General features: G+C 35.3%; 1 protein-coding gene across 2 annotated transcripts in view; it reads right to left on the bottom strand.

Moving 5' to 3' along the window:
* Nucleotides 1-26,697, bottom strand: part of CASD1 (CAS1 domain containing 1) — a 54,112-nt gene that overhangs the window by 11,737 nt on the left and 15,678 nt on the right. The window contains exons 4-13 of one of the 2 annotated variants that reach the window (XM_052638644.1): nucleotides 22,130-22,174; nucleotides 20,873-20,935; nucleotides 16,074-16,118; nucleotides 15,505-15,628; nucleotides 14,119-14,333; nucleotides 11,909-12,331; nucleotides 10,784-10,873; nucleotides 5,423-5,542; nucleotides 3,887-4,043; nucleotides 2,411-2,490 (exon numbers count right to left, since the gene is read on the bottom strand). In XM_052638644.1, the coding sequence (XP_052494604.1) occupies nucleotides 2,411-2,490; nucleotides 3,887-4,043; nucleotides 5,423-5,542; nucleotides 10,784-10,873; nucleotides 11,909-12,331; nucleotides 14,119-14,333; nucleotides 15,505-15,628; nucleotides 16,074-16,118; nucleotides 20,873-20,935; nucleotides 22,130-22,174 (1,362 nt within the window). The remainder of the gene's footprint in view (nucleotides 1-2,410; nucleotides 2,491-3,886; nucleotides 4,044-5,422; nucleotides 5,543-10,783; nucleotides 10,874-11,908; nucleotides 12,332-14,118; nucleotides 14,334-15,504; nucleotides 15,629-16,073; nucleotides 16,119-20,872; nucleotides 20,936-22,129; nucleotides 22,175-26,697) is intronic. The other variant, XM_052638645.1, reaches the window with a different exon arrangement.

Genomic DNA, 26,697 nt, shown 5'->3' with positions numbered 1-26,697 from the left:
ATTTTCTAAAGTTAAGATTTTATTAAGGTCATTCATAATTTTAAAATTCTATTTATTTCATATCAAAATGTCATTTCATTTGAAAAGAAACTTATTTTACTAATGGGTAGTAAAGATAACAAAACATTTTTGTTAACTTACTTTCATAGCACATGAAAGGCTATTGAGACTGTAAAATCAAAAAACAAAACAAAACAAACCCCAAGTTGGTAATTGGAAAGTTATTCCATTTAATCTAGTGTACAAAAGAGCTACTATTTAATGATCAAAACACAAAACTACAAATTACTTCAGCCAATATGGTATCAATAACCTAAAGGATGATGGTTAAAGTTATAGTTTTTCTTTATGTAATGTCCTTAATAATCAATCTATAATGAACCATATGAATTAAAAAGAATCCTCTGAATTAGTCACCTTACTCAATCAACTATACCCAAATGCCATTATTAGACTTTGAAACAAAGCTTACAACTTTACTCTGGTCATTAGTGAATGTACCTTCTTATTGATCTGACAGTCTGGAAAATCTGGGAATGAAGGGGCAGAAGTCTTGGGTACATTTCTGTACATTAATGAAGTCTTTCAAAAAAGAGAACAAAACACTCAATTTCCAGACTAAAGAATGACAACAAACTCTATTATGGAAACTCCATTATGACACATGATGCCATGGCATTTAAAAAAAAAATTGTGTAACTTCAGGTTTTTAAAGGCTAATAAAAAAAAGTAAAACATGAAAATAGTATTATGTTTTAGGTAATACCAAATCTTTAGGTCAGAAGAACTTTATTATTTTAATAAATTGCAAAAGTCTCCATTTAGTCACAGAATTTAAAATGCTAGTCACTTATAAAAATAGGTTCTATCAAGGTATATGTCTCAGGATGATTATTACCAAGACCTGCAGTATAAAGTGTATACCTATTATATCACATTTCTCTATTTCACCGATATGTATTAGACATACAGGATTCCACAGATCATGTATCAAGTTTATTTCTCATCAAAATTTGTATGTAATCAATAAGCAAGTATTTAATGAGCACCCATCTGCACAACACACTGGGCTGTACTAGGCAATTTCCTTTTTTTTTCTGATCCAGTAGTCAATACTGTTTCAAAGGTAAATCTTAATTCTTTTTGTGAACTCTTGGTCTGTCTTCCTTTCCCTCCTTCAGATGAACCAGGGAGTCTTGGGAATTTTAATGAATAATTGTCAAGTGGCAATGGCAACCCACTCCAGTACTCTTGCCTAGAAAATCCCATGGACAGAGGAGCCTGGTGGGCTGCAGTCCATGGGGTCGCAAAGAGTCAGACACGACTGAGCGACTTCACTTTCACTTTTCACTTTTATGCATTAGAGAAGGAAATGGCAACCCACTCCACTGTTCTTGCCTGGAGAATCCCAGGGACGGGGGAGCCTGGTGGGCTGCCGTCAATGGGGTCGCACAGACTCGGATACGACTGAAGCGACTTAGCAGCAGCAGCAGCTGTATGACACTTAACTGGCTATTTCTTTAATATTTGACTATTGTTTCCTTATTACTCTACATATTTCCTGCAAAAAACCCTTAAAAGTCAGGCAGATGTAAGATACTTTATTTCTAAGAATGAAAATAAACAGGAAAGCCTATAGAAAAAAAAAAAAAAGAAAAGCCCTCTATAGGAGTTTACACACACACACACACACACACACACACACACACATACACACAATGCTCATATGGCATTTTCATCTGGTAGAGTTGAATACAAGACAGTGTTGGAGATGGCAGTAAACTACAGAATATATCACAACTAAATGCAATTAAATTATTGTTATAAATATCATGCCGCCCAAATAATAAGTCTGTCTGATGGACTGACCAGCAGGTAGCAGTTTGCCATCTTGCAAAAAGAGTTAAGAAAATCTCAACCATCAAAATAGGGCGATAAAAGGTTAGAGATATACTACATACAAGCAAGCCACTTTGCCCCTGAGTTGGCTTTATCAACAGCCAAAATTCTGCTCTATGAAGTTATGGGAAAAGTCAAGTAGCACTTGGACGCCATGAATAATGCACAGACCAAGCTGCAGATTCTGTCAAGAGAATTTTGATCTTCACTTTGAGCAGTGTCTTATGACAGGCGTTCAATAAAAGTTTGATTGATCAAAGTCAAGTAAAATGGATTGCGAACAACTGCCAGAGGAAGAGCTTTAAATTGCTCTTCCAACAAAAACAGAGGTAACAAAAGTAGATAGGTCTCAAAAGAACGACACTGAGTAGTCAACTACAGAGTGACACTTTTATTACAGTCATTAAAAAGTGAAGCTTAAGAAAAGCTCTGATTCTTCTCTCATACTTTAACACATTTGAACTTTAGAATAAAATACAACAAAATATAAACCAAAAAGGACAATACAAACCTGAGAATATGCCAAAAAACATATACATAACAGCAAGAAGGCTAGTTTCAACAGTAAGCCAAAATGCCACAAACAATTTCCTAAGAGAGAAAATATTTAATTTACTAAGAAATGTAAACTTACATTAGAAAACATGCTAAATACTCTCTATTTAACATATTAATACCCTGCATAGTTCTTTATAATAATTTAAGGCTGCCTACAGGATACACAAAATATATCTAAAATTACAAGTGGGACACAAAGGAAGAAAAGATGGAGCATCCTTACTAGGAACGAGGCTACAACATTGATCTGATACCCCATATACTTGATATTTAGCCACTATAAATGCATTTGAAAATACATCCCAGATTCAATTATACTGTTCATTATTGGAAGTTACAACAAAACTTGGAACAGGCTCAATGTAATTCTAACAAACACTCATGTTTAATAACTTTGGTAATACTGCTGAAACATTACAGTTTTAAGAAAGGAGCTTAAGAACTTCCCAGTGGATTAGTTTAATCTATAAGATGCATTTTAACATATGCATATTTTAAGTTATGTGTTCACAGTTTATACATATTGATTATCATTTTATAAATATGCAGGGTTTGTGTTGAGGAATTAAACTACAGAGACTCCAAGACACAAATGGACTTCATTGAAGGCTGGAGCTTAACTCTTTCCTGAAAAATTATTTGGTATTATTAATAGAAGTCGACAGAAAATATTTTTTTGATATATAATATTTGATTGAAAGACCTAAAAGACATTATTAAAGACAAAAAAAATTCTGTTTCAAAAAAAAAAAAACAACAAGGTTTAATTTTAATGACATGATCTTGATGGAGAAAAGCATTAGGATCAATGACTGTGACCTTACTTTGAACATTCATCAGACCTATCTGTCTAAAATTTGAAGATGACACCTTGTGGGCACTTACGTTTCCTTAAACATAAAACAGGTTGATAATAACTGCTTAAAGGGTTGTTTAGAAGATAAGCTATACTAGTGATTTTTAAGCTTGTCTGACACAAAAAGCCTTTTTGCAAATGAATGTCTACTCAAAATCTACACACACACACACACACACGCACATGCGCACACGCACACGCACACAGACACAGGATCAAGTAAACCAGAGATGCCAAGACTGAAGCAGGATGTGTGGCTCTCTGGTGCGCTCCATTCTGGCTCCATACAAGAGAGTTTGAAAATGGCTACACTAGCTGATATGTAAAATGGCTTTGAAAGTTTAAAAGGAGAAAACATAATATAAATGCAAACTATTATTCCTCACTGCTAATACTACTTGAACCACGTAACTTTCTAGAAACATAATTTAAGAGCAAATTTTCAAAATATCAATGCTACATATAAATTTAAACTGTCAATACATCTCAATAAAAATAACAGCCGTTAGCAACTAAAAAGAAACTTGCACTGGAAGAATATATTTATTAACATTAGTAAGAAAATATATTTACCGTTTGCTTTTTTTTGGATTATTTGTGGCCATAGTGCTAAAGTAACATATATGACCATGAACCATACAGTGACCAAGGGGACAAAGTAATAGAACTGATAAGGCCGATCCATTACTATGCATAACACCACTACCAGGAAATTGAGACGAAATAAGACCTATTAAAAAGGAGAAGAAAATGGATTTCACTTTGAAAAGTAGACAGATTCTTTCTGACAGAGTATAAATGTTTAAGACTAAAATCATAACTGTACAAGTACTATTTACTAATCCTTAAAAAATCATATTTGTTCTAAAATCATTGTAAAGAGTTGAACATAAAACATTTATGCATCATTTTATTAACTGGATCCCAGCAAAGCACCAACCTGAGCTGTCCTCTGGCTATAAGTGTCATCTTGTTAAATGCAGGAAAAGAATCATAAACCTCCTTCCTAGAGCTACAGTTTATAAACAAAGATTACGTTATCTCAATGAAAGAATGTCCATTTGATCTCCATTTGATGTTGATGTATCCCATTTGGTATTAAGTTGAAAGTTTTAACAGATACAAAATAATATTACTCAAATTAAAAAGGGTCTTTGAAAAACAAAAGTATCTTCGGGACTTCCATAACAGTCATTTCAGATGGTGTGATGTCAAAGAAAACAGAATTTGAGCAGATTAATATTAGAGCTTTATCACTTACTATGTGACCTTTTTAAGTGAAAGTCGCTCAGTCATGTCTGACTCTTTGGGACACTAGGGACTGTACAGTCCATGGAATTCTCCAGGCTAGAGTACTGGAGTGGGTAGTCATTCCTTCTCCAGGGGATCTTCTGAGCCCAGGGATCGAACCCAAGTATCCCACATTGCAGGAAGATTCTTTATCAGCTGAGCCACAAGGGAGGCCAAGAATACCGGAGTGGGTCGCCTATCCCTTCTCCAGCGGATCTTCCTGACCCAGGAGCTGAACCAGGGTCTCCTGCATTGCAGGCAGATTCTTTAGCAACTGAGCTATCAGGGAAGCTTAGGCAAATTATTTAACCTCTCTGAGACTCAGTGTCCTTGTCTGTAAACATAAAGATCATAACTCAGGATTGTAATGAAGGGTAAATAGAACATTTACAAACTGCCTAGCACAATGTAGAAACTTAATAAATCTTAATCTTCTTCTTAGAGAGAGAACACACAGCATATTATAACAATCCCAGGTAACTGTACATTTCTACAAACTAAACAGGGAGGCCTGGCATGCTGTGATTCACGGGGTCACAAAGAGTCGGACGCGACTGAACTGAACTGAAAGTGATTCAGCAATGTTTTCCCCTGTGTGCATCTCTTATACATTCATCTAAATTCTGTTTTTCCATCCCTCAGTAATAAATTACTTATTTTGAATTATTAACCATAGAACATGGAAATAATACAACTTTAAAGTGCTATTTCACAAATTCAAATTACTTCAAATTATTCATGGCCATATTTATATTTTCTCAACAGTCAGGCACAAAAGCACGTTGAAATGAAAGAAAAAGAATAACAATGCATTCCTACCTGACATACTCTATGGATTCCAAAGTCTCCTTTGACCCAAAAGTATGAGAAATGCCCATACCCTGTCTGAAATAGATACGCAGCAACCAGAACCCGAATGTGCATGTACACAGGCAAAAACTGTGGAGAAAAATAAACAGGTCAAATACATGTCGGCGTTAACTATACCTAAATAATCACAACCAGTACATTTAACCAAGATAATGGAGCATTATCACCATTCGGTGTTAGCACAATGAATAGATTTATTCTCAAAAATTAGGCATCATAGCAGAGGTTAAAAAAAAAAGTAGACTCTGGAATCTGATAGACCTAGATTCAAATTCTGGTTCTAACAGTTATGTGACTTTAGAGTTTTCTAAACTGCAAAATGAAAGTATCTTCTCCTTTCTCAAAGGGTTTTGTGAGAAATGAATGACAATAAATGTGAAGCGCTTTACACACTTCATTCAATTTTAATTAAATATATGATATCCATAATTATTAATCATCATATATGCTGAACATGAGGTCGCTCTGGAATTCACATTTTCTCAATAAGAAGATTAAAAAACCAAACAAAATCCTACATTTTTGGCCCCCTTAACCATATGGAATTTAGGCTTGTAAATAAAATTGTCATGATTACTTATTATTTAGCAAAAATTATACATTTAAAAAATATATGCAAACATAATTCAGAAATATTATTTCCCTCCTAATCTTTTATAAAACCATTTTATTTTTCCCTCCTTTGATGTTTCATCTTTACTATGATTTTTCAAAGCATCACATCTTCACTTCTGTCTAAGCTGAATGAAATATATTTCTCATCTATATTTTATGGGAGTCACTGGAAATATTATTTCATTTACAAGTCCAAATTCTCTTAACCTTAAACCACTGTCATTGCACCTCTCCACGACGTATTAGTCCCTTAGTTGTCTATTCACTATTTCGCAATACAGGTAGTGTGCTGCCTTTTAAAATGATCTTTAAAAGACTTGTTCAGTGACATCCAACATTCGTAATAAAAGGCTATTCTTTTATGAATAATTACTAAATCTATGTAAACATTTTTTTTTTTTTGCTTCTATTTGATGACTCATCTGATCATTCTGTAATTATCCAGCATTAACACTGGTTATGGCCACTTTAGCCAAGTGTTTCTTCCCCAAGTGATACTTTGCAGGATAAAATAACTGAGCAGATGCCTTAAACAGATTTAATAAGGCCTTGAACATATGCATCTTTTGTATGTATCCTTGAATGCATCCTTGAACATTTCTTTTATCTTTTCTGAGGGATAACTTTTTTCTGGAAGAAAACCCCCGATTATAATAAAGTAAAAGTTCTTCAATATAGCCTCCACTTCAGCCAAACTTAGATTCTCTGTCTCCTAAACTGGCCCTTCTTGTGTTTTTCTGTCGCCTCTCCTTTGTTTACCTGCTCATTCTACCCTGGAATGTTCTCCTAACCACATGTTATTTATACATATCCTATTCTTCTCAAGAGCCCTGGTGACATTTTCCAATCTTTTACTCTCAGATGAAAGTCATTTCTTCTTCCTTTGAGGTCTTTTAGCACAAATATCTACATATCAGATTTTTTATTTATTGCTCTTCATCATTAGTTCTTTCTAAATATCTTATCATTAGATCGGAAATTTTCAGTGCAAGTATAACATATTAGAATCATGGGGATGAAGGTGGGAACGCAGGATTGAAAGAGACTTAAAACTGTTCTAATCCAAACCTGTATCTTTACTTTATTCTTGATTGCACTTTAAAATATTTCCTTCAAGTATTTGAGCACCTTTTAATAGTGGAAAACATACAAATTCTTAAGGCAATCCATTCCATTTTCAGATGGTCATTAATTGCTATAAAGTTCCTCGTCATGAACAACTGAAATCAAACTGTGTAAAAGCTACCAATTTAAGCTCTCTAGGACAGTGCTGTACAATGAAGTAAAGTGTGAGCCAGGTGGCAAATTTTTCATGTGGCTGCCAGACATTTAAACAGTTAAAAGAAATAAGTGAAATTAATTTTAATAAACAAATTTTATTTAACTCAATATACCCAAAATATTATATCATCCCAACATATACTAAGACATTTCATATTTTTACATACTAGGTTTGTGAACTTTGTATACATTTATCAAAATGAATCATACTTTATCTTATACATATTTCACATTTCAGAACATCTCAATTCTGACTGCACTTCAAGTGCTCAATGGCCACCTGTTGCCACCAAAATGGACAGCTTAGCTCTAGAGCCACATGCATGCCCTTTATCACTTTTACATCTGATTGCTCTGTAAGCATTTATAAACAGAGGTCAAACTGAGGCTAATCATTCCCAATTATGTAAACCACTCTCCATGAAACATGCTTTTGAGCCCCTTCAAGGATGGGTCTGGGCCTACAATGTTGAGACTTAAGTTATATTTAAACAGGAAACGCAACCATTTAAATGGAATTAAACACTATCACAATTTGCCCAGTCTCTGCCAATGCTGCATTATTGCCAATGTTGTACGATACTTTTGACTTTTTAAAGATAAAGCCAACAGAAGAGTTGCAAGAACAGTGCAACACACGCCTGTTTACTATGCTGAACTACTTAAAAAGCGTGTTGCTGCCACATGACACCATCCCTAGAAACTTCAGCAACTATCAGTATCACCGAAGAAAGAACAGTTTCTTACATGACTGTATTACCATTATAACACCCAAGAAATTTAATATGAATATAACAGCATCCACGTACAATCCATATACAAATTTCTTTGATTGTCCCAGCAATATCCTTTATTATTTTTTTTTTAAATTTAGGAACCTTAAGAATCATACACTGCATTTAGTTTCTATTCCTCTTTAGCCTCCTTTAATCTGAATTGTTTACCTTTTTTGCTTTCAGGAGTCAAATACTACAACAAAATGTTAATATTAAAAATGTATTTAGTATCCAACTTCATCAGAATTAGTAATGAGGCTGACTTCTGGTTCTGTTCTTTTTCTAGCCTCACAAATTTTCCCTTAAGACCTTCTTATTCAGGTGCCTTCAGGGAAGTTACTTACAAACTCTCAAAGAAGAAAAAGCCACAATGGAACACAAAGTCATCTACCGTATATATCTAACTTGCTGTACACTGTATATTTCACAGTATTTTATCTATATCTGATATGTTATGTTTTAAAGGAATTTTTATACCAACAGTTGCAATCTGCCAGTCCACCTGGATTATTTCAATAATTCTCTGTAATTTTTTACATAGTTTCTATTTTATTATAAAAACACGGTACAACTAAAACTTGACATGTTTTACTCAAAATATAAAACATTAATAAGGTAATTAAAATAATCATGACAATTAAAAAGTTTTTTATGAGGGTAATTCCACAAATATCCAAGAATCAAGTCCCAAAATATGTTATAACCCATGCTGATAATGCTTTGCCAAATGTAGATACAGGTAATTTTTAACCACAAAATTCTATATAAAAGAACAGGGGTATGTGACTCATCACAAATGATCTTTGTATCTTTCCAGAATATAGATATTTTAAAAGTGTAATTTAGAATGAATTGGGATGTAGTTTAAGACATATTAGAATGTTAACTTAGCAAATGATTATAACAGAATGCCAAACTGCTTTCATCCCTTTATGATCCAAATGCTTTCTGGAATCACTGAACTGAAAAACTGAATCTGCCATCAATACGTTCTGATTTGGGTTTTTTTCGTTTTTTTCTTTTTTCTTTTTTAAACAGTACTATTACTCTTTAATATGTCAGCAATTAATTATGTCTTTGAGTGGCATTTTCTTAAAACCCCTTCCAGATCCTCTCAAATCTTTCCCCACCCCCACCCCAAATTAATCTAATCTTTCTTCACGTGTCAGAGCTATTTCTACGACTGGATATTCGTGTTTGCTTGCTTTTTAGAGAACTCGCTAAATTCATCCCAGCTTCTGAACCGGGCTTGTAAACGAGCCCTTCCCATCTTCCCATCGTCTTGCTCTGGGTCTCTCTTGCTGCCTGGGCTCTCCCACAGCTGCTTGAACTTCCTAGGGCCCCTCCAGCTGCAGCGCCGCAGGAGCGTCACTGCTGTCACAAACACGCAGATCACAGCTGCACAGCCCCAGTTTAAAAGGTGAGCTTCTCCCTCTGCCTTTAGCATTTCAGCAAGTCATTCATAAAATTACCGGCAATTTTCGAAAATAGAGAGACTTAATGAAGAATAACATGAGTATTTTCTAATTGTTAAGAGATATCTGATGAACCCCAGTATTATTTATCTTAACTGCTGCTATGGAAATTTTAAAACACTCCTTTCTGGCAAATCTCCCCTGTTATCTCAACATAATATAGATTCTATGTTAAATTACTGTTTATAGACATGTGCTTTATATAAGCAAATAAAATAAAAACCAGTTCATGTTCAATAGTTCCCAAATTATGAAAGAATCTGTTAAATTTTTAAAACATATTTTATAGAAATCAAACAAAATTTTATTTCTATAAAAACAAATTTTATAGAAATCAATTTGTACCGTTACTTAAAAAGTATGATAAGTGGTTATTAGATACCTAGGTTCACTCTTAAAAGCTTGTTTTAACTGTAGCTCTATTATTACAATTCTGAATACATTTTTTCCTACCCCTACCAAATCTGGTGTCCCCAGTTAATGAAAATCCTAAGTCTAAAAGACTTAAAAAAACACCTACTGTTGAGGGAAAAATTATTTTGGCCAGGTACAGAGGGCACCAGGTGAGCTAAGAAAGGGTCCTCCATCTCATGGAAGCGGTTAAGACTTAGGAGGTATGGAACATAATACATGGTCAAAACAGCAGATCATCAATATCTGAGGATTCTGACTACTGAGGCAAAAGAGTTCTACATTTTTAAACTTTAGAAGTATAAAAATGGTTGGTCAAACTTGCTAAGATACAATGAAGTGTAGAATATAAAATATAATCATCTAATCGGATTTCTTTTAATAGTAACTTGCCTATTCTAAATCCTTTGCAACTAAGTATCATCTAGAAAGTCTCCTAATAAATTAGTTTTCTAACAGGATGACATGAAACAATACCCTTGAATGATTGTTCCTACTACATCAAAATTAATGTCAAGTGAATACAAACAAATTACTGCCTTATCTTTTAAAAAATAATTATTTTGCTTTTAAGTATAATCCTTCTTAGATCAGGTGGTAGGAGAGAAATGGGAAGACAGAAAGATTGGGAGGGAAATAAGATGGGTCTCTAAATGGTAGAGAAAATAAAACACAAAGAGTTGGTGTCCTGAAGGAAACATTAAAGTGACATTATTTCCTATATTCTCTGAACTTAAATTTGAAATACTTACTGTACTTGCTCCAGAGATATGATAAATCAAAATCACAAGTTGCATCCAGCCTTTCCATTCATCTGTTTGTTCTCTATTTAATACTTTAGTCTGTGCAAAATAATCAATATTTGTTTTAAAACTCATCAAGAAGCTATTATTTAGACAGAATATAGTAAGTATGTTAAAATTTTTCTTATAGGATATAAATTAATCCTTCTTTCAAAATAACCTTGGGGGAAAAATAGTTTAAGACTGTCATTTAATTTCTTGATAGTTCTTGATATACTATTTAAGTATAATATGAATTTAAAAATGAATATAAAAGAGATTTTAAATATTTAAGTTGATACATATGGTTTTATATTATTTTTTAAACTGTGACAGATATCTTTATAAATCCAAAAAATGGCATTTTATAATTTTCTTTAAGAAAATCTTAGACTTTCAGTTAGAAAAAAATCTCATAGTTCTCTTACACTGTACTGTGAAGAAAAAAGCTCCATTATCATACTTTATTTTCTCTAGAATAGTCCCACTGGGGATGAAGAAGTGATTAATCATCCTCATATGAAAGTTATTTCTTACAAAAGAATTTATTAATTCAAATAAATCATGACTTATAAAGGAGTTACATTTATATTCTGAGCAATTACAGCAAAGCTAAAATAGGCATTCAGAACACTTTTTAACAGTGCCCACATTATTATGTAAGTTCTAATTTGTGTGTGCATGCCTGAGTGTATAAATATATAAATAGAAAAAGTGTTTATTAGTGTAATTATATGCTTTTAACTTATAAAAGATAATAGTATCTCATGTTTGTGGACCATCAGAAAGTGAGGAGCATCTCTACTTTTTCCATCCTCAGGCAGGCAAAATAACACCAAGTCACGATATCTTTTTCACAGTCATTATTTTCCAACTTTTCAACAATCTCTATGAAACTGAACTTTCTCCAAACTGTTCCAAAAAAGCAACAGTTAAGAGTCCACTAAGTGACGTACAACTGCAATATTCCTTTATCTTCTTCTATATATGTAAATGTTTGTATATGATGGCATGATAAATAGTATTAATTCTTTAATCCAGACTTTATAATGAGATGAGAAGGATAACATGAACTAAAAAGAAAATGATTCTTACCTCCTTGGTATTTTCATTGTAAAATACTCCCAAAACCAAGATGTAGATAATTGGAATAAAGAAAGTTGAATGTGTATAAACTTTGTTTTCCTTCATAAATAGATTTGCCCGGTCACACATATAGAAATAAGCCATAATCAGGCCAAGTTTGCAGAAAGACTGTAAAAATATTTCTAATGGAGACACAGAGGGATTGATAATATTTTTCTTTTCTTCTCCACTTTCCAAGTCAGTACAAGGCTTATTCTTCCGATGAGCATTACGATGAATTATATAAAAAATTAAATATCCAATAATAGATAAAGTGAAAAAGCAAGCAGCTAGCTTCTGTATGAGAGTAAGAGGAGGCCGAGGTTGACAACAGGAACCATCTACAGGCTTCAAAATCTTATTGCAATACACGTTCATAAGAATCATTGCACTCTGTGAACAAATCAAGTGATTTCGTTATTATCTTGTCAGTAATGTATTTCCCATTAGGTTTTCTCCTGTGAATACAACTGACTTTTTAGCACTGAAACCAAAATGCTTTTGTACTTTTTACTACCATTTCCCAAACAATCATGTAAATAATGATAGTCCTTCAATCTAAAAATAACTAGTTCAGGGTTTTTCAAACTTCTTGGGTTATGATCCATAGTGAAAAGTTCATTTTATAATGTGACTCAGAATATATATACATACATACATGTTTCATATATATATGAAACAATACCCATCCTTACTACTTGGAATGCATCTGAGTTTTTTCCATTCTATTCTTTAAAAAAAGATAAAAATACAGATTTCATGACTGTTAATGGGCTGTGACTTTTGGTTACAAAAACACTAACAGATGTCAAGGACCAAAGAACTGTAATTAACAGATGTTCAATACAGAAGATACCAAGATACTTAAGGTACACTTCCAGTCCTTAGATAAGAAAAACAAATGTAGAGTAACTGCCATCAAAAATGATTAACTCTTAGCTAACAATATTTATAATATGCCTTTCATTTGGCTTACAAGTTTATGGACCACTTGGGATTCAATAGTTTTAGTGTTTCTAACTTGAAGTGGAATCTTCAACATAGTTTTATCATAATAAAATATTCTAGGCAAGCTATCAGGAGCCGTTCTAGCTGAAGGTTCAGTCAAATTTAGTTTTATGAAAACTTCATGGTTCTAAAAACCTTTAGAACTCGAAAGCATTCAAAGCATTCAGCCATTTAGAAAATCTCATTCTCTCAGCTTTAAGACTTTAGAAGATTCTGAGCCTGGAACTCTTGCAGACACTAGTCTACAAACTCTATTCCAAGGTTCATAACCAGTTCTAGGGAGTCCACAAAGCCCTTGAAAAAGTACGGAGAAGTGTTATGTGCGTGTGTATGCAAATATGCATTTTTCTACAGGAGAGGAATGGAACAATTACTCTTTATCAGATACAAGGGTTATGTGATACTCAAAAAGATTCAGGACCACTACTTTACCTGTTGCACTATGTGTGAAAATTTATAATTATCCAGTTCTCTCTTGTATTTAAACTACAATCCCTTTCCACCCATCAGTCTGGAGTTGTTCAGTATCTACTCTGTATCATGACTAATGCTTAGGGTATCAGAATTAGAAGGAAATAATAAATAAAATGTTCTCCATATTAAAATATGCTCTTCGCGGAAGCTTAATTTTATTTTAAGGTTTAAGGCAAAGAGAACATGGAGCAGTAGTTTTCAAACATGAATGTAACGAGGACTTAAAAGCTTTTTAAGAGTATCTAGCACTGACTAAATGAAGCTGCATTTCCTTCCTTCCATAACCTTCTTCCTTAGAGTATATGAAAACTCTTACATATTCAGCGAGGTGATGGAAAGTCAAATTATTTCTAGATCTATGTCTAGACAGAAAAACTGAAAATAACTGACTGCAATTCAGTTCAGTTGCTCAGTCTTGTCAGACTCTTTGCGACCCTATGAATTGCAGCACGCCAGGCCTCCCTGTCCATCACCAACTCTCAAGAGTTCACCCAAACCCACATCCATCGAGTCGGTGATGCCATCCAGCCATCTCATCCTCTGTCGTCCCTTTCTCCTCCTGCCCCCAATCCCTCCCAGCATCACAGTCTTTTCCAATGAGCCAACTCTTCGCATGAGGTGGCCAAAGTCCTGGAATAGTGATATATAGCTATTGGTTAGATATTACAGTCCCTACTGACAGATACAAGAATTCTTACAGTTTCTCTGCTTGATTCAGGAAGATGTAAGCCATCCAAAGATTCCATGATGGTTTCTTGAGCAATCAGTTTGGAAACACTGAACACCTTAACATTTGATTTAGAGTTTCTGGTGCTGCTATTCAAAATACTGACTGCAGCTTCATTGTAGGCATCTATCTTCTCATTAGTGATCATTTTCCTATTTTCACTTAATAGATCTTCATAAACAGGATCTGCACATGAAACATATTTTAAAAAATACACTTAGAAGTCCCTACTGGTAGAAATTATAATCATGCAAGTTAGTTAACTGCATTTCATATTTTGTTGTTAAAGTTGAGAATTCCAAGCACCTAATAATTCATTTTTTTTAAACAGCTGACCAAGATTTTATAATAGATTTCCTAGCTTATAGTCAAATTTTGAATCAATCTATACCTCTCTTCAAATTAAAAGACTTTTATACCTCTTCTCTCTTAAGTACACAACTCTTAGGAAACATTTTTATGTTCCAGCATGTCTTAAGAGTTTGAAAATTTTGGATGCTGGATTATATCAGGTAACAGGAATTCAAAGCTGGATTATGGAAGATCGCCTAATTAAGAATAGCAGTCAATCTTTTTTTTTCCCTCCTGTTGCTGCTTATTTTTGCAAACTTTATTCCCACAATTAGGAGGTAATATTACTAATGATCAAAGCTTTTTACCACTTAGCATAATCATTTAACTTTTTCTCACTTTAGTAAGAGAAAGGTTAATGAGTCTGTAAATGAAATAGTGATTTTGGAAGAGATTATTACCATCCTTGTTATTTCTCTCAGTTTGACATTAAACTTGGAAATAATTATAAGAGTTTCTAACAAACAACTTAAATTGCTAAAATACTCAAGCGTTTCATATTGTGCAGGGCATTAAATAATGGACATTCAATAAACTGAAGTGAGTTGATCTAATGTCAACTTTTTCTTAAAGAATTTCATTGCCAAGTACAAACTAGATGGTTTGAATTTAAATATATTCTGTCAATTCCAAAGAATGTTTACTTCCAATGAGTCTAATATCATGAACCAGATAATTTTTTCTATATTTCCCAATCACAATAAAAACTTGATAAGAAATAAAATCAAAGGCAAGCATCTAATTTGCCTTTAGGACTTATTCTCTTTGTTATGTTCTATTCTAACTGCTGAGACTCCTTGGAGAATTTATTTATTATTAATTTTTTACTTATTATATTCATTAGTCTGTCTGTTCCTTAAGTTCAAAACAGGAAACCAAATAGCTCAAGTTTACTCTAATTTTGCAAACATTTATTCTCATAAAGTAGTAACTTTGCTTCTTGAAATAGATAATAGAAACCCAAGCCTCAAAACAGATACAAATGACATTTTTTCATTACTTTTACCTTGTAAGACCCAATAAACATCACTAGTCTTTGCCAGTTTTTCTAAAAGTGGTGCTATGGAGGTAATATTCATTTTATATTGGGAAAGCGCTTCATTGCTGCCATTGTGAATCTTGATAGACCACTAAGAGGAAGTAAAAATTAAGCATTAATTCAGTATTTATCACAGGAAAATGAAAGTATATAATTTCCTCTATTGTAAAAAAGGTTCTCATTTTAAGAGAATTTCCATTTTTATTCAATATTAGAATAAAATACGGTCAATTATTTCATGAAATACATGAAGGCAGTTACAAAGAGCTGATAAAAAATTAGACTTTCAATGTATAACATTCAAGAAAAAAGAATATAATTTTAGATATAAAAATAATATTGACATTTACCATCAAATTTCCTAAGTTCATTCAGATCTTTATTAAAATTATCAGTCTAATTAATTACAAGAGAAATAAGAATTAAAATATAAGTATAATCAAGAATTCTATTTAGCATAAGTTAATTCTTTCTTAGCATGTTCTTAAGTATATGAAACAAAAATCATTTATGTAAGAATACAGATAATAACTTACTGTGGCAGCTCCTGCTACAATCACATGGGGCTTTGTAACAGAATCCTGAAGAAAGAAAAATCTTTATAATAGTGTTATAGTTAGTTCAGGAGATTAATACAAGTAATGTTGCTTAACTTTTTTCCCTTACGTTCTTCTTCCATTTAAATGCATTTTAATTTTCTAGGGTTCCTATTCAGATTCTTGTCACAACAAGATGGACATCCTATGCTGCAAACCTTACATGGCTGCATGACTACACAGGATGGCATGAAGCTTGCATGGCTAATTCTTTGGTGTTCTTTAAGATAAAACTCGACATTCAGAACAGTTAAGATCATGGTATCTGGTCCCATCACTTCATGGCAAATAAACGGGGAAACAATGGAAACAGCAAGAGATTTTATTTTGGGGGGCTCCATAATCAGTGCAGATGGTGACTGCAGCCATGAAACTAAAAGACAAATACTCCTTGGAAGAAAAGTTATGACAAACCTAGACAGCATATTAAAAAGCAGAGACATTACTTTGCCAATTAAGGTCTGTCTAGTCAAAGCTTTGGTTTTTCCAGTAGTCATGTATGGATGTGAGAGTTGGACTTTAAAGAAAGCTGAGCACTGAAGAATTGATGCTTTTGAATTGTGGCATGGAGAAGACTCTTGAGAGTCCCTTAGACTGCAAGGAGATCCAACCAGTCCATCCTAAAGGAATTCAGTCATGAATATTCATTGGAAGGACTTATGCTGAAGCTGCAATTCCAATACTTTGACCACCTGATGAGAAGAACTGACTCATTGGAAAATACCTTGATGCTGGGAAAGGTTGAAGGCGGGAAGAGAAGGGGACAACAGATGAGATGGTTGGATGGCATCACTAACTCAATGGACATGAGTCTGAGCAGGCTCCAGGAGTTGGTGATGGACAGGAAGGCCTGGCGTGCTGCAGTCCATGGGATTGGAAAAGAGTCAGACATGACTGAGCGACTGGACTGAGCTGAAGAAACCCAAACCAAAAAAAACACTACTAAAATCTAATATGGCCTAATATTCTGAATTCTGAGTAAATCGTGTAAAGCTCTAGTATATTATGTCAGCCAATTAAAAAGTATCTTTGGAAGCCTACAGGGTACACAGATACAGTGTTAAATAAAAGTAGGGCTTTAAGGAGACAAGATCTTTTGGGTCTGGTATGTATTTAACAAAGTTAACTGACTATGATAGACCATAATGTGGGAAAAAAAAAAACAAGGAGAAGTTTGGTACAAATCCTCACCTAATGCAAACTGTATTATTTATAATACTACCAATTATATAGAGGCTTCCCAGTTGGTTCAGTGGTAAAGAATCCACCTGCCAAAGGAGATCCCTGGGTTGGGAAGATCTTCTGAAGGAGGAAATGACAACACAGTCCAGCATTCTTGCTAGGGAAATCCCATGGACAGAGAAGCCTGGCGGGCTACGGTCCATACGGTCGCAGAGACACAACTGAGCACACACACACCAACTGCATACTGCTTGGTAATTTACTAAGTATTTCTCTTAAATTAGCTCATTTTAATATAGATTCATGCCACTTGTGAGACAGGCAGGGAGATTACCTATGTATACATATACATATGTATACACTGTTTTTTAAAAAAGGCTATAGACTCAGGTTTATAGGTATTGCTGAGGCCTGGCAGAGACAGAACCAGAACTTAAGTCTCTGACTACTGAGTTCAATGCACTTTTCACAACACAGAAGACCTGATATTACGATCATGTGCACAAGAAATGATCAAAAGAAAGAAATCAGAAAACATCCAAGCCATATACAAAAAGAGAAGTGACAGTCACTGTGTCATTATGACGGTAAAACATGCTAAGCGTAGAGAACTATGAAAGCAGAGAAACATAATCACAAAATTAGTCTATTTCCAGGCTAGCATGCCCCATTTTATATTGCTATTTTACTGAAACTTTTTCCTCATCCATAGGTGGCTCCCTTTCTCACTCTTCATGGCAGCTATCCCAAATCATACTAAATATTTTTCTTACACAGGTCCCGCCTGCCCTCCTCCTCACTTTTGGCCTAAAGCCTAATCCTCAAAGGTAGAGAAACACAGAACTCATCTGGTCTGTGCGCTCTTGCCCACCTTGCTCCATTCTCACAGCTTTGTCCATACACTCACACAGTCTATCATCTTCTGATAGATGGGGAGTTAGACCAGATAGGTCGCTATTCTCCTTAATGGCTAAACGGTTACTCTTGAGTCTGTATCTCCTCCCTTTTTACATCTGGAGCTATGTCTGTAAGTTATCTTCTCAAATTCTGGAATTATCCCTTTCATCCTCTTCTCTTCGTCCTTCTCTCTGTCCACGAAATGTCAAGTCATCTTTATCCTCAAAAAATGTTCCTTCAATTCTGTCTCGCTCTCAAATGCTTCCCATTCACTCTTGACCAACAGATTACTCGGAAGGGCGCTCAGCTTTCACTGTGCTAATTTCTTTCTCATTTATGCCTCAACTTATCATGCTTTGATTTTGAGTCAGTAATCCATTAAAACCTCCCTCAGAGCCCATTAATGAATTCTGAACTGCCAAGCCCTGTAGTTGCAGTCTAGCCTATACACTTCCTAAAGTGACACTACTGTTCACTTTTAAAACTCTTTCCTTCCCTGTGTGTTATATTAGCTATTCTTCTGCTTTTGTTGCTTTACCTCTTTTATCACCTTCTCTCAGAATCTTTTCTGTTTCATTCCCACATTCTCTTCTTTAATCTACACTTGCTGTCTATTGAATTATTTCCATTTAAGTCGCTTCAAATATCACCTCACTTCATACCAAGACTCCCCAACTGGTCTCAGTAACTCAGACCTAATGCTTACCATTTATCTACAGAAGAAAATCTAAATTGCTGGTTTCCCTAATTACCCATATCTGCCAAATCATCTAGAAGCTCTTTGAGGACAGGAACTCTGTTATGTTAATCAAAGTATCAGCAGTGTTTAGCCTGAGGCCTAAAATATGATATGATTTATAAATATCTGTTGGATAACAGTAGTTATTTAAATTCAACTTTGCTTTTATGCCTCTAGGTATCTGCGAGGTTATTTCAGTTCACATCTTTCTAACCCAATGTTGTTCTCATCTCCTCTGTAAAGCTTTCTTAGATCTTCACCTATACTCTAAACAACTCTCATCCCAAGTGCCTCTGTCCATGGTGCTCTCACAGTTCTGTGTGGCCAAGTCTATTGTTACCCTTCATATTATCATGTCATCATTCATAAGCAAGTCTAGTCTATCTTTTAGACTGCATAGTCCTGGAGGGCTGAGACTGGGGCTAATTTCTAGCCACATTCCTAATACTGAGAACAAAGCTAGTTATAGTACAGACATGATAAAAATATGTATTCTCAGGATTCAGCAGCTTACTATGGAAACAGTAAAAAACACATGAATATATGCATATAAACATACTCCTTGAATAATTAAAACCAGTCAACTAATCAATCTCAGGTAAGTACATGACCATTTATCCAATAAGCTGAATATTTCCTCTCCCCCAAGAATCAAAAGGAGTTTTACAATAGAACCTAAAGCTCCAAAATCAAGTTCTAGCAAATTATAAGAACAGAAGATCTGAATATGCAATATATCTTCAGCTTAGTCGTAACAAAGGTTTTTGTGATCTTGCTTGAGTTCTAAATTATATTACACTGATGTTGTTTAACTGTGAATTTCTACAACTTTAATGGATATACTTTCAGGTTCAGCATAAATATAAATCACATGTTTAAATCATCTGAAATACACATAACATTATTCTTATTTCTGGACATTTAAAAACATATTATTAAAACAAAACAAAATTACGTGAGATCCAAATTTTCCAGAAAGTTGAATTCTAAAAGTTGTCTGTATGTTTGTTTTTTGAAAACTTAAACATTTTCTCAAAGAAGCAAGGTTAAAAATGTTGACTAGGTTCTCACTGGATCCTACAAAATTCTATTAAGGTGTTACAGTTGCCGTATTAAAATACTTATTGTGAAAAGAAAGAAAAAAAAATACCATTGCAACACAAGTAATTAAGCAAAACAAGGCCAACAAAGTCGAATATTGTTTTATCCATCCCCAATGCAAATACCTCTGGGAAAGGATACAGGTTTAATTAAAGGATTGACAAGGAGATGTATGGAGACATTGTGGGAATTCTAAAGTGGACTTGTGAGAAGTTAGGGGTTTTCTGAGGTTAACAGCATTCTTGTCTTCTAATTTATCTCCAAACATTATGAGCCAAAACACACCAGGCTTGACTTTTAGGTCACAAATATAATAATAAAAGGGAATAAGGATATTAAAAAAAATTTTTTTTTCACAAGTATCAGGACATAAAAGTTTGAAGAACAAAGTGGAAAAATGCTCAAGAAAATGTGTATTGTGATAGAAAGATTATCTGAGTTTGAATTAACTGAGCTATGGCAACCTACTCCAGTATTTCTTCCCTGGAAAATTCCAAGGATAGTGGAGCCAAGCAGGCTATAGTCCACAGGGTTGCAAAGAGCTGACCATGACTGAGCATGCAAACACCCACAACAGTAACAGAAAGCTTTAAATCAGTAAACTGTGGTATAAGCCTAATCACCACAGGGTTAGAATGGTAATGTCCAGAGACACTGGATCAAAACTTTGTTTTCTCTGTAAAGTGACAATTAATCTAGCATGGTCAAAATCAAGAAGGTTGGTATAAAGTAGAGGAGAGTAGGACAGGTGAGTGTAGGAGAATGAGCTTTCAAAATTTGACTCCTCAAAACCAGCAAGGCCATATTTTCAAATACAGACCTCAGTCCACACTTTGATACACTGTTTCATAGAACCATTAACCTCTGGATGCCACAGAAAATCCTAAGAGAGAAATGTAAGAAAAGAAGTCAAAGAAAATACTATGTCCACCATTCAAAACAAGCTTTAACACATCTCTTACAGAGTAGTTAAAGGGAAAACACTACCTTATCTACGATATCATCATCTCTCATCCCAATTTGGCAAGCCTCACAATAGTTCTCTGTATGTCCACTTTTGCTATTCTCTAGAATATTTCCACACCTTTTCAACAGAGTAATGTTTTAAAATTTAAAATCTGATCTTGCCACATCCCTGCTTAAGTATTTAAGAATTTTCAATCAATTGCCCTGAGGATAAGTCTCAAAGTCCTTAAAATTCTGAGAAGTTGTAGTCTTGGCCTCTGCCTAGATAGTCTGCCTTTTTTCTGCCGCTTTCCCGCTTGTTCTAACCATACTCTTGGTTTTCCTTCGGCTCTTGGAATGCTCTACATGTTCCTTTTTCTCCAGGGCTTTGTTCCTGTTCCTTCCACCTATAATGCTCACAAGCTCTTCCCGTCAGTCTACCTACCTCCTGCTTACCCTTGAGGCCTCCGGTAAAGCATCACTTCCTCAAGGAGGAAAACTACTTTTAATTCCCTGTTCTACACATTTATAACGTCCTACTTTTTCCTTTTTGCCATCCTTAGCTTCCCTGGTGGCTCAGACAGTAAAGAATCTGTCTGCAGTGCAGGAGACCTGGATTCGATCCCTTGGTTGGGAAGATCCCCTGGAGAAGGGAATGGAAACCCAGGATTTTTTCCTAGAGAATTCCATGGACAGAGGAGCGTGGTGAGCTACACAGTCCATTGGGTCGCAAAGAGTCAGACACAACTGAGCGACTAACACTTTAACACTTAATCCCATGTTTAAATGCTCACAGAAGACTATAATGACTTGCAAGCTCCACTGGATAGATCTAGGACACTGCTGTCTTGATCCCCATCTGTATTCTCAGGACCTAGAAGGCACTGGGAACTCAGAAAATTCATATAATGTTCTCTTATGAAGAGTAATCCCAAATACACACTGGTGTCAAATTGACATACTTCTTCCTGGACAGAAATCTAAGAGACCAGATTTTCTATTACACAAAACAGCGCGCGCATTACATGAACTTACTCTACCTGCCGTCTCTCAATGCACTACATGTACATGCACATTAACCAGCGAATAGTTTCAACATCATAGCACTGAGCTTACTATTATATGAACTTACCACTTTAACTGATGCACTCTTGTCTTCAAAAGGAATGTTTCCATGCTACCATAATGAGGGAGAGATGACAGAAAAATATTAATGCACAGATTAATTTTATGTAAATAATTCCTCCTTCAGCTGCTTTTGTTGGTTCATTTATACACCATATCCCAATTATCTACCTTCAACCCCAAGGGGAAAAGATCTGTATAGACTACCCCAAAATAAGTGATACTGTTTTAAAAGAGACTTTTTATTTGTGATCTTCAACATCTTAGAGGTAAAGATAAAACTCCCACTATGAATAAGCAGGTAGGCGAACATGCCTACATAAATTATCTTTTTGTCAAGCTTCCCAAGATTCCAATTTAGTCCGAGTATTATCATCTATGGCAGAGACCAGTTGCTGCCCTGTATTTCCCAAATCCCTTCCAGTTAGACAGGACCACATGACTAGTTCTGGCCAATGTACTATGACTAGATGTAATGTGGGTCACTTAGAGGCTGAAGTTCCCAGGGCAATTCTGCTCATCTGGTTTAACCTGATACAGAGACTGAGGAGGTTGAATGTCCCAAATGGAACAACTAGAAAACAGTAAAAATTCAAACAGTAAAGACCCCTGAATGACTGCAGGGAACAAAGCCCTTTGTCCCAGGTGGTAGGACAAGAAGTGCTAAGTATTAAGACTGTGATATGGATTTATTGCTGTAGCAACAGCTAGTCCATCCTCACCACTATACTAATGAAGACCCTGCCTAAACGTGAATGGATACATAGGACTCTAGGTTATTAAAGATTTCACTCTGAAGATGGTACATAGTCTAGTTGTAGACAAAAATTAAAATCCAAAGACTATAACTTCTTATAAAAAGTTTCATAAAACTGTTTCATAAAAAGAAAAAAAAATCATTTCATAATTATTCAGGATGGAACAGGGGTAGTTAATAAGAAGCTAACTGTCTTCCTAAAATCAAAGTTGAAACATTTTCATTAACTAGACAGATAGTATTTATATTAAGAAATAGTTTGTTTCTATGAACAGGCTACATTTTAAAATTCTTGTTAGTCCTGTTTAAGCATCTTTTCCTAAAAGGGCTTAAAAAAAAAAAATCGAGTTGACTTACAGTGTTGTTAGCTTCAGGTGTATAGCAAAGTGAATCAGCTATACATATACATTTATCCACTCTTTTTAAAGTTAATATGTTGTATATATAGTAGTATGTATATGCTAATCCCAATATTCCAATTTATCCCTTCTCCCTCTTATTCCCTGGTAACCGTAAGTCTGTTTTCTACATTTGCGACTCTACTTCTGTTTTTTAAATAAGTTCACTTGTATTCTTTTTTCCCAAAAGGACTCTTGAGACCATTAATTCAATAGTACTTGTGGTGATTTAGTTGCTAAGTCATGGACAGCAGCCCACCAGGCTCCTCTGTCCATGGGATTTTTCCAGGCAAGAATACTGCAGTGGGTTGCCATTTCCTTTTCCAGTACTTCAAGGTATGTTATACGAAAAGAGTTTCCTTGGTCAAATAAGTCTGGGACATCGGGTCAGAGAAAATCGCACAGGTGTTCTCCTCTTCCTATCCCTTTAAAAAAGTCTCCCTCTGAGATATAGTGTGTCATGAAATATTTCTCCTTTTGGCATGGCACAGTTAATTCAGTCAATTCAATCTCTTCATTATAATATAACATCTGCTATATGTAAAATAACATATCACATATATGTAAGTCACAAGTCATAGTAAAAATAAATAAGCACTCATGAATCCATGGCACAAATCAGTGTTACCAACACACGAAATGAGCTATGTTGGCTTCTAAATTCCTTTCTTCACCCAAAAAGAACAATCATCTTAAATTTTATTTTTCTTTCTATTTTATTATACAGCTTTGTCACACATATATGCATCTTTAAATGATACACTGTTCAATGTTGTTGGCTTTCACTCCATTTTAATTTTGAAGAATTTCAGACTTACAGCAAAATTGACATCCTTTACCAATTGTCAGTATTTTCTACACTAATTTCATGTGTCTCTATGCACCACATATACTAGTTTTTCTGGATGTAAAAGTAAACTGCACACATAGTAACATTTCACCCTTAAATATTTAAACACATATCTTTGAAGAATATGGACATTCTCTTGCATAACTGTAATACTATAGTCCCAAAGAAGTTGACATTGATAAAATATTATCAAATCTAATAATACAGTTCATGTTCAACTTTCCCTAATAAAGCCTTTGCTACAGTTCTAATATTTTAACCTAGAATTCAATAAAAGCCAGGTATTATGTATATGACTGAAGACAAGATGGTGGAGAAAACCGACCTTGAGTCTACCTCCTCTCACAAGGACACCAAAATCACAACTAATCGCTAAACAACCATGGATAAAAAGATTGGAACCTTTCAAAAAAGATATTCTATATCCAAAGACAAAAAGAAGGCCAACAAAATGGTAGGAGAGTCACACTTGTGATATAATCAAATTCCATATCCTGACCCACAAACTGGAGAATAATTTTATCACAGAAGTTCTCGCACAGGAGAGAGTGTTCTGAGCCCCATGCCAAGCTCCCCAGCGCAGGGGTCTGGTATTGAGAGGAGGAGCCTCCAAAGCATTTGGCTTTCCCAGAAAAGGGGCTGATTACAGGAGATCCACAGGACTGGGGGACAGACTCCACACATGGAGGGTGCACACAAGGTCCTATAAGAACAGGGACCCAGAGCAAAAGCACGGACTTCAGAGGGGACTGGGCTGGACCCACCTGCTGGTCTTGGAGAGTGTATTATGAAGGCATGGGGCAGCTGTGGCTCTCTCTAGTGTCCTGAAAGCTGGCAGTGGTAATATTGGGGAGTGTTTCTCTACTTGAGCTCTCGTTAGAGGCAGACATCTTACGTGGGTAATTAGCAGCAAGACCACACCCTGCCCAACAGCCTGTAGGCTTTGAAGTTGGAGCGCCTCAGGCCAAACAATCCACAGGGCAGGAACACAGCCCCACTCATTAGCAGTCCCAGTTCAGTTCAGTTGCTCAGTTGTGTCCAACTCTTTGCAACCCCATGGACTGAAACATGCCAGGCTTCCCTGTCCATCACCAACTCCCAGAGCTTACTCAAACTCATGTCCATCGAGTATCTTTCCCAGTATCAGGCTCTTTTCCAATGAGTCAGTTCTTCACATCAGATGGCCAAAGTATTGGCCACTCATTAGCAGACAGGCTGCCTAAAGACTTTCTGAGCCCATGGTCACCTGTAGACATGGCCCTTGACACAGCCCTGCCCACCAGAGAACCAAGAACCAGCTCCATTCACCAGTGGGCAAGCAACAGTCTCTCCTATCAGGAAGCCTTCACAAGCCTCTAGAACAGGTTCACCCACCAGGGGGCAGACACTGGCCTCTCACCAGAAAGCCTGTACAAGACTCTAGACCAGATTCACCCACCAGAGGGCAGACACCAGAAGCAAGAAAACTGCCATACAGCACCCCATGGAACTGAGTCTGCAAACTCAGGCCAGAACAGACCTTGGCACCAGCTGGTCACTGGACCTTGGGTAATGAGAGGGAAATGCACTGCTTGGACACAGAGGGCATCCCCTATTGGAGGAAACTTCTCCAAAACTTCCACATACATAAAAATACAAATGGGAATTTAGACAAAATGTGGTGGCAGAGGAATATGTTCCAGAGGAAGGAGAAAGAAAGACACCCAAAATGACAACTAATGGCATGAAGACAGGCAATCTATCCGAGGAAAGAGTTAAGAGTAATGGATGCACAGAGCAGGAAGGTACAAGAAGTTTATAGAAGAGTCAGAAAATACCAAGAACAACCAAAGAGATGAAGAATACAACTGAACTGAAAATACACGAGAAAGACTCAACAGCAAAATAAATGAGGCAGATGAACGGATAAGTAAGCTTGAAGACAGTGCTGGAAACTACTGCTATGGAAGAGAATAAAGAAAACAGAACGAAAAGAAAAAAGGACAATTTAAGAGACTTCTGGGGCTCTGTCAAATACACCAATAACATAATAGGGGTCCCAGAAGGAGGAGAGAAAGGGCCTAAAAAATATCTGAAGAGACAATAGCTGAAAACGTCCCTAACACGGGAAAAGAAACAGTCAACAAAGTCCAGGGAGCACAAAGTCCCACATAGGATTAACCCAAGGAGGTACAGGCCCAGAAACACAGTAATAAAACCAATAAAAATTAAAGACCAAAGCGAAAACATTAAAAGCAATGAAGGAAAAGCAACAAATAACCAACAAGGGAATCCCCATAAGACTATCAGCTGATTTTTCAGGAGAAACTGTACTGGCCAGAATTGAGTGGCATGATATATTTAAAGTGATGAAAGGGATGAAACTACAATGAAAAAATACCCTACCCAGCAAAGGCCTTGTTCAGATTGGTTTGAGAAATCAAAACTTTAGAGATAAGCAAAAACTAAAAGAATTCAGCACCACCAAATCAAATGCTAAACAAACTGCTCTACATGAAAAAGAGAAGGCAACAATTAGAAACACTAAAATTACAAAATGGGAAAGCTCACTGGATAAATCAAACATATAG

This window comes from Budorcas taxicolor, chromosome 4 (genome assembly GCF_023091745.1).
Source record: "Budorcas taxicolor isolate Tak-1 chromosome 4, Takin1.1, whole genome shotgun sequence".
NCBI classification, from domain to species: Eukaryota; Metazoa; Chordata; class Mammalia; order Artiodactyla; family Bovidae; genus Budorcas; species Budorcas taxicolor.
The sequence above is the reverse complement of the archived record's forward strand: the minus strand, read 5'-3'. Positions and strand labels throughout refer to the sequence as shown.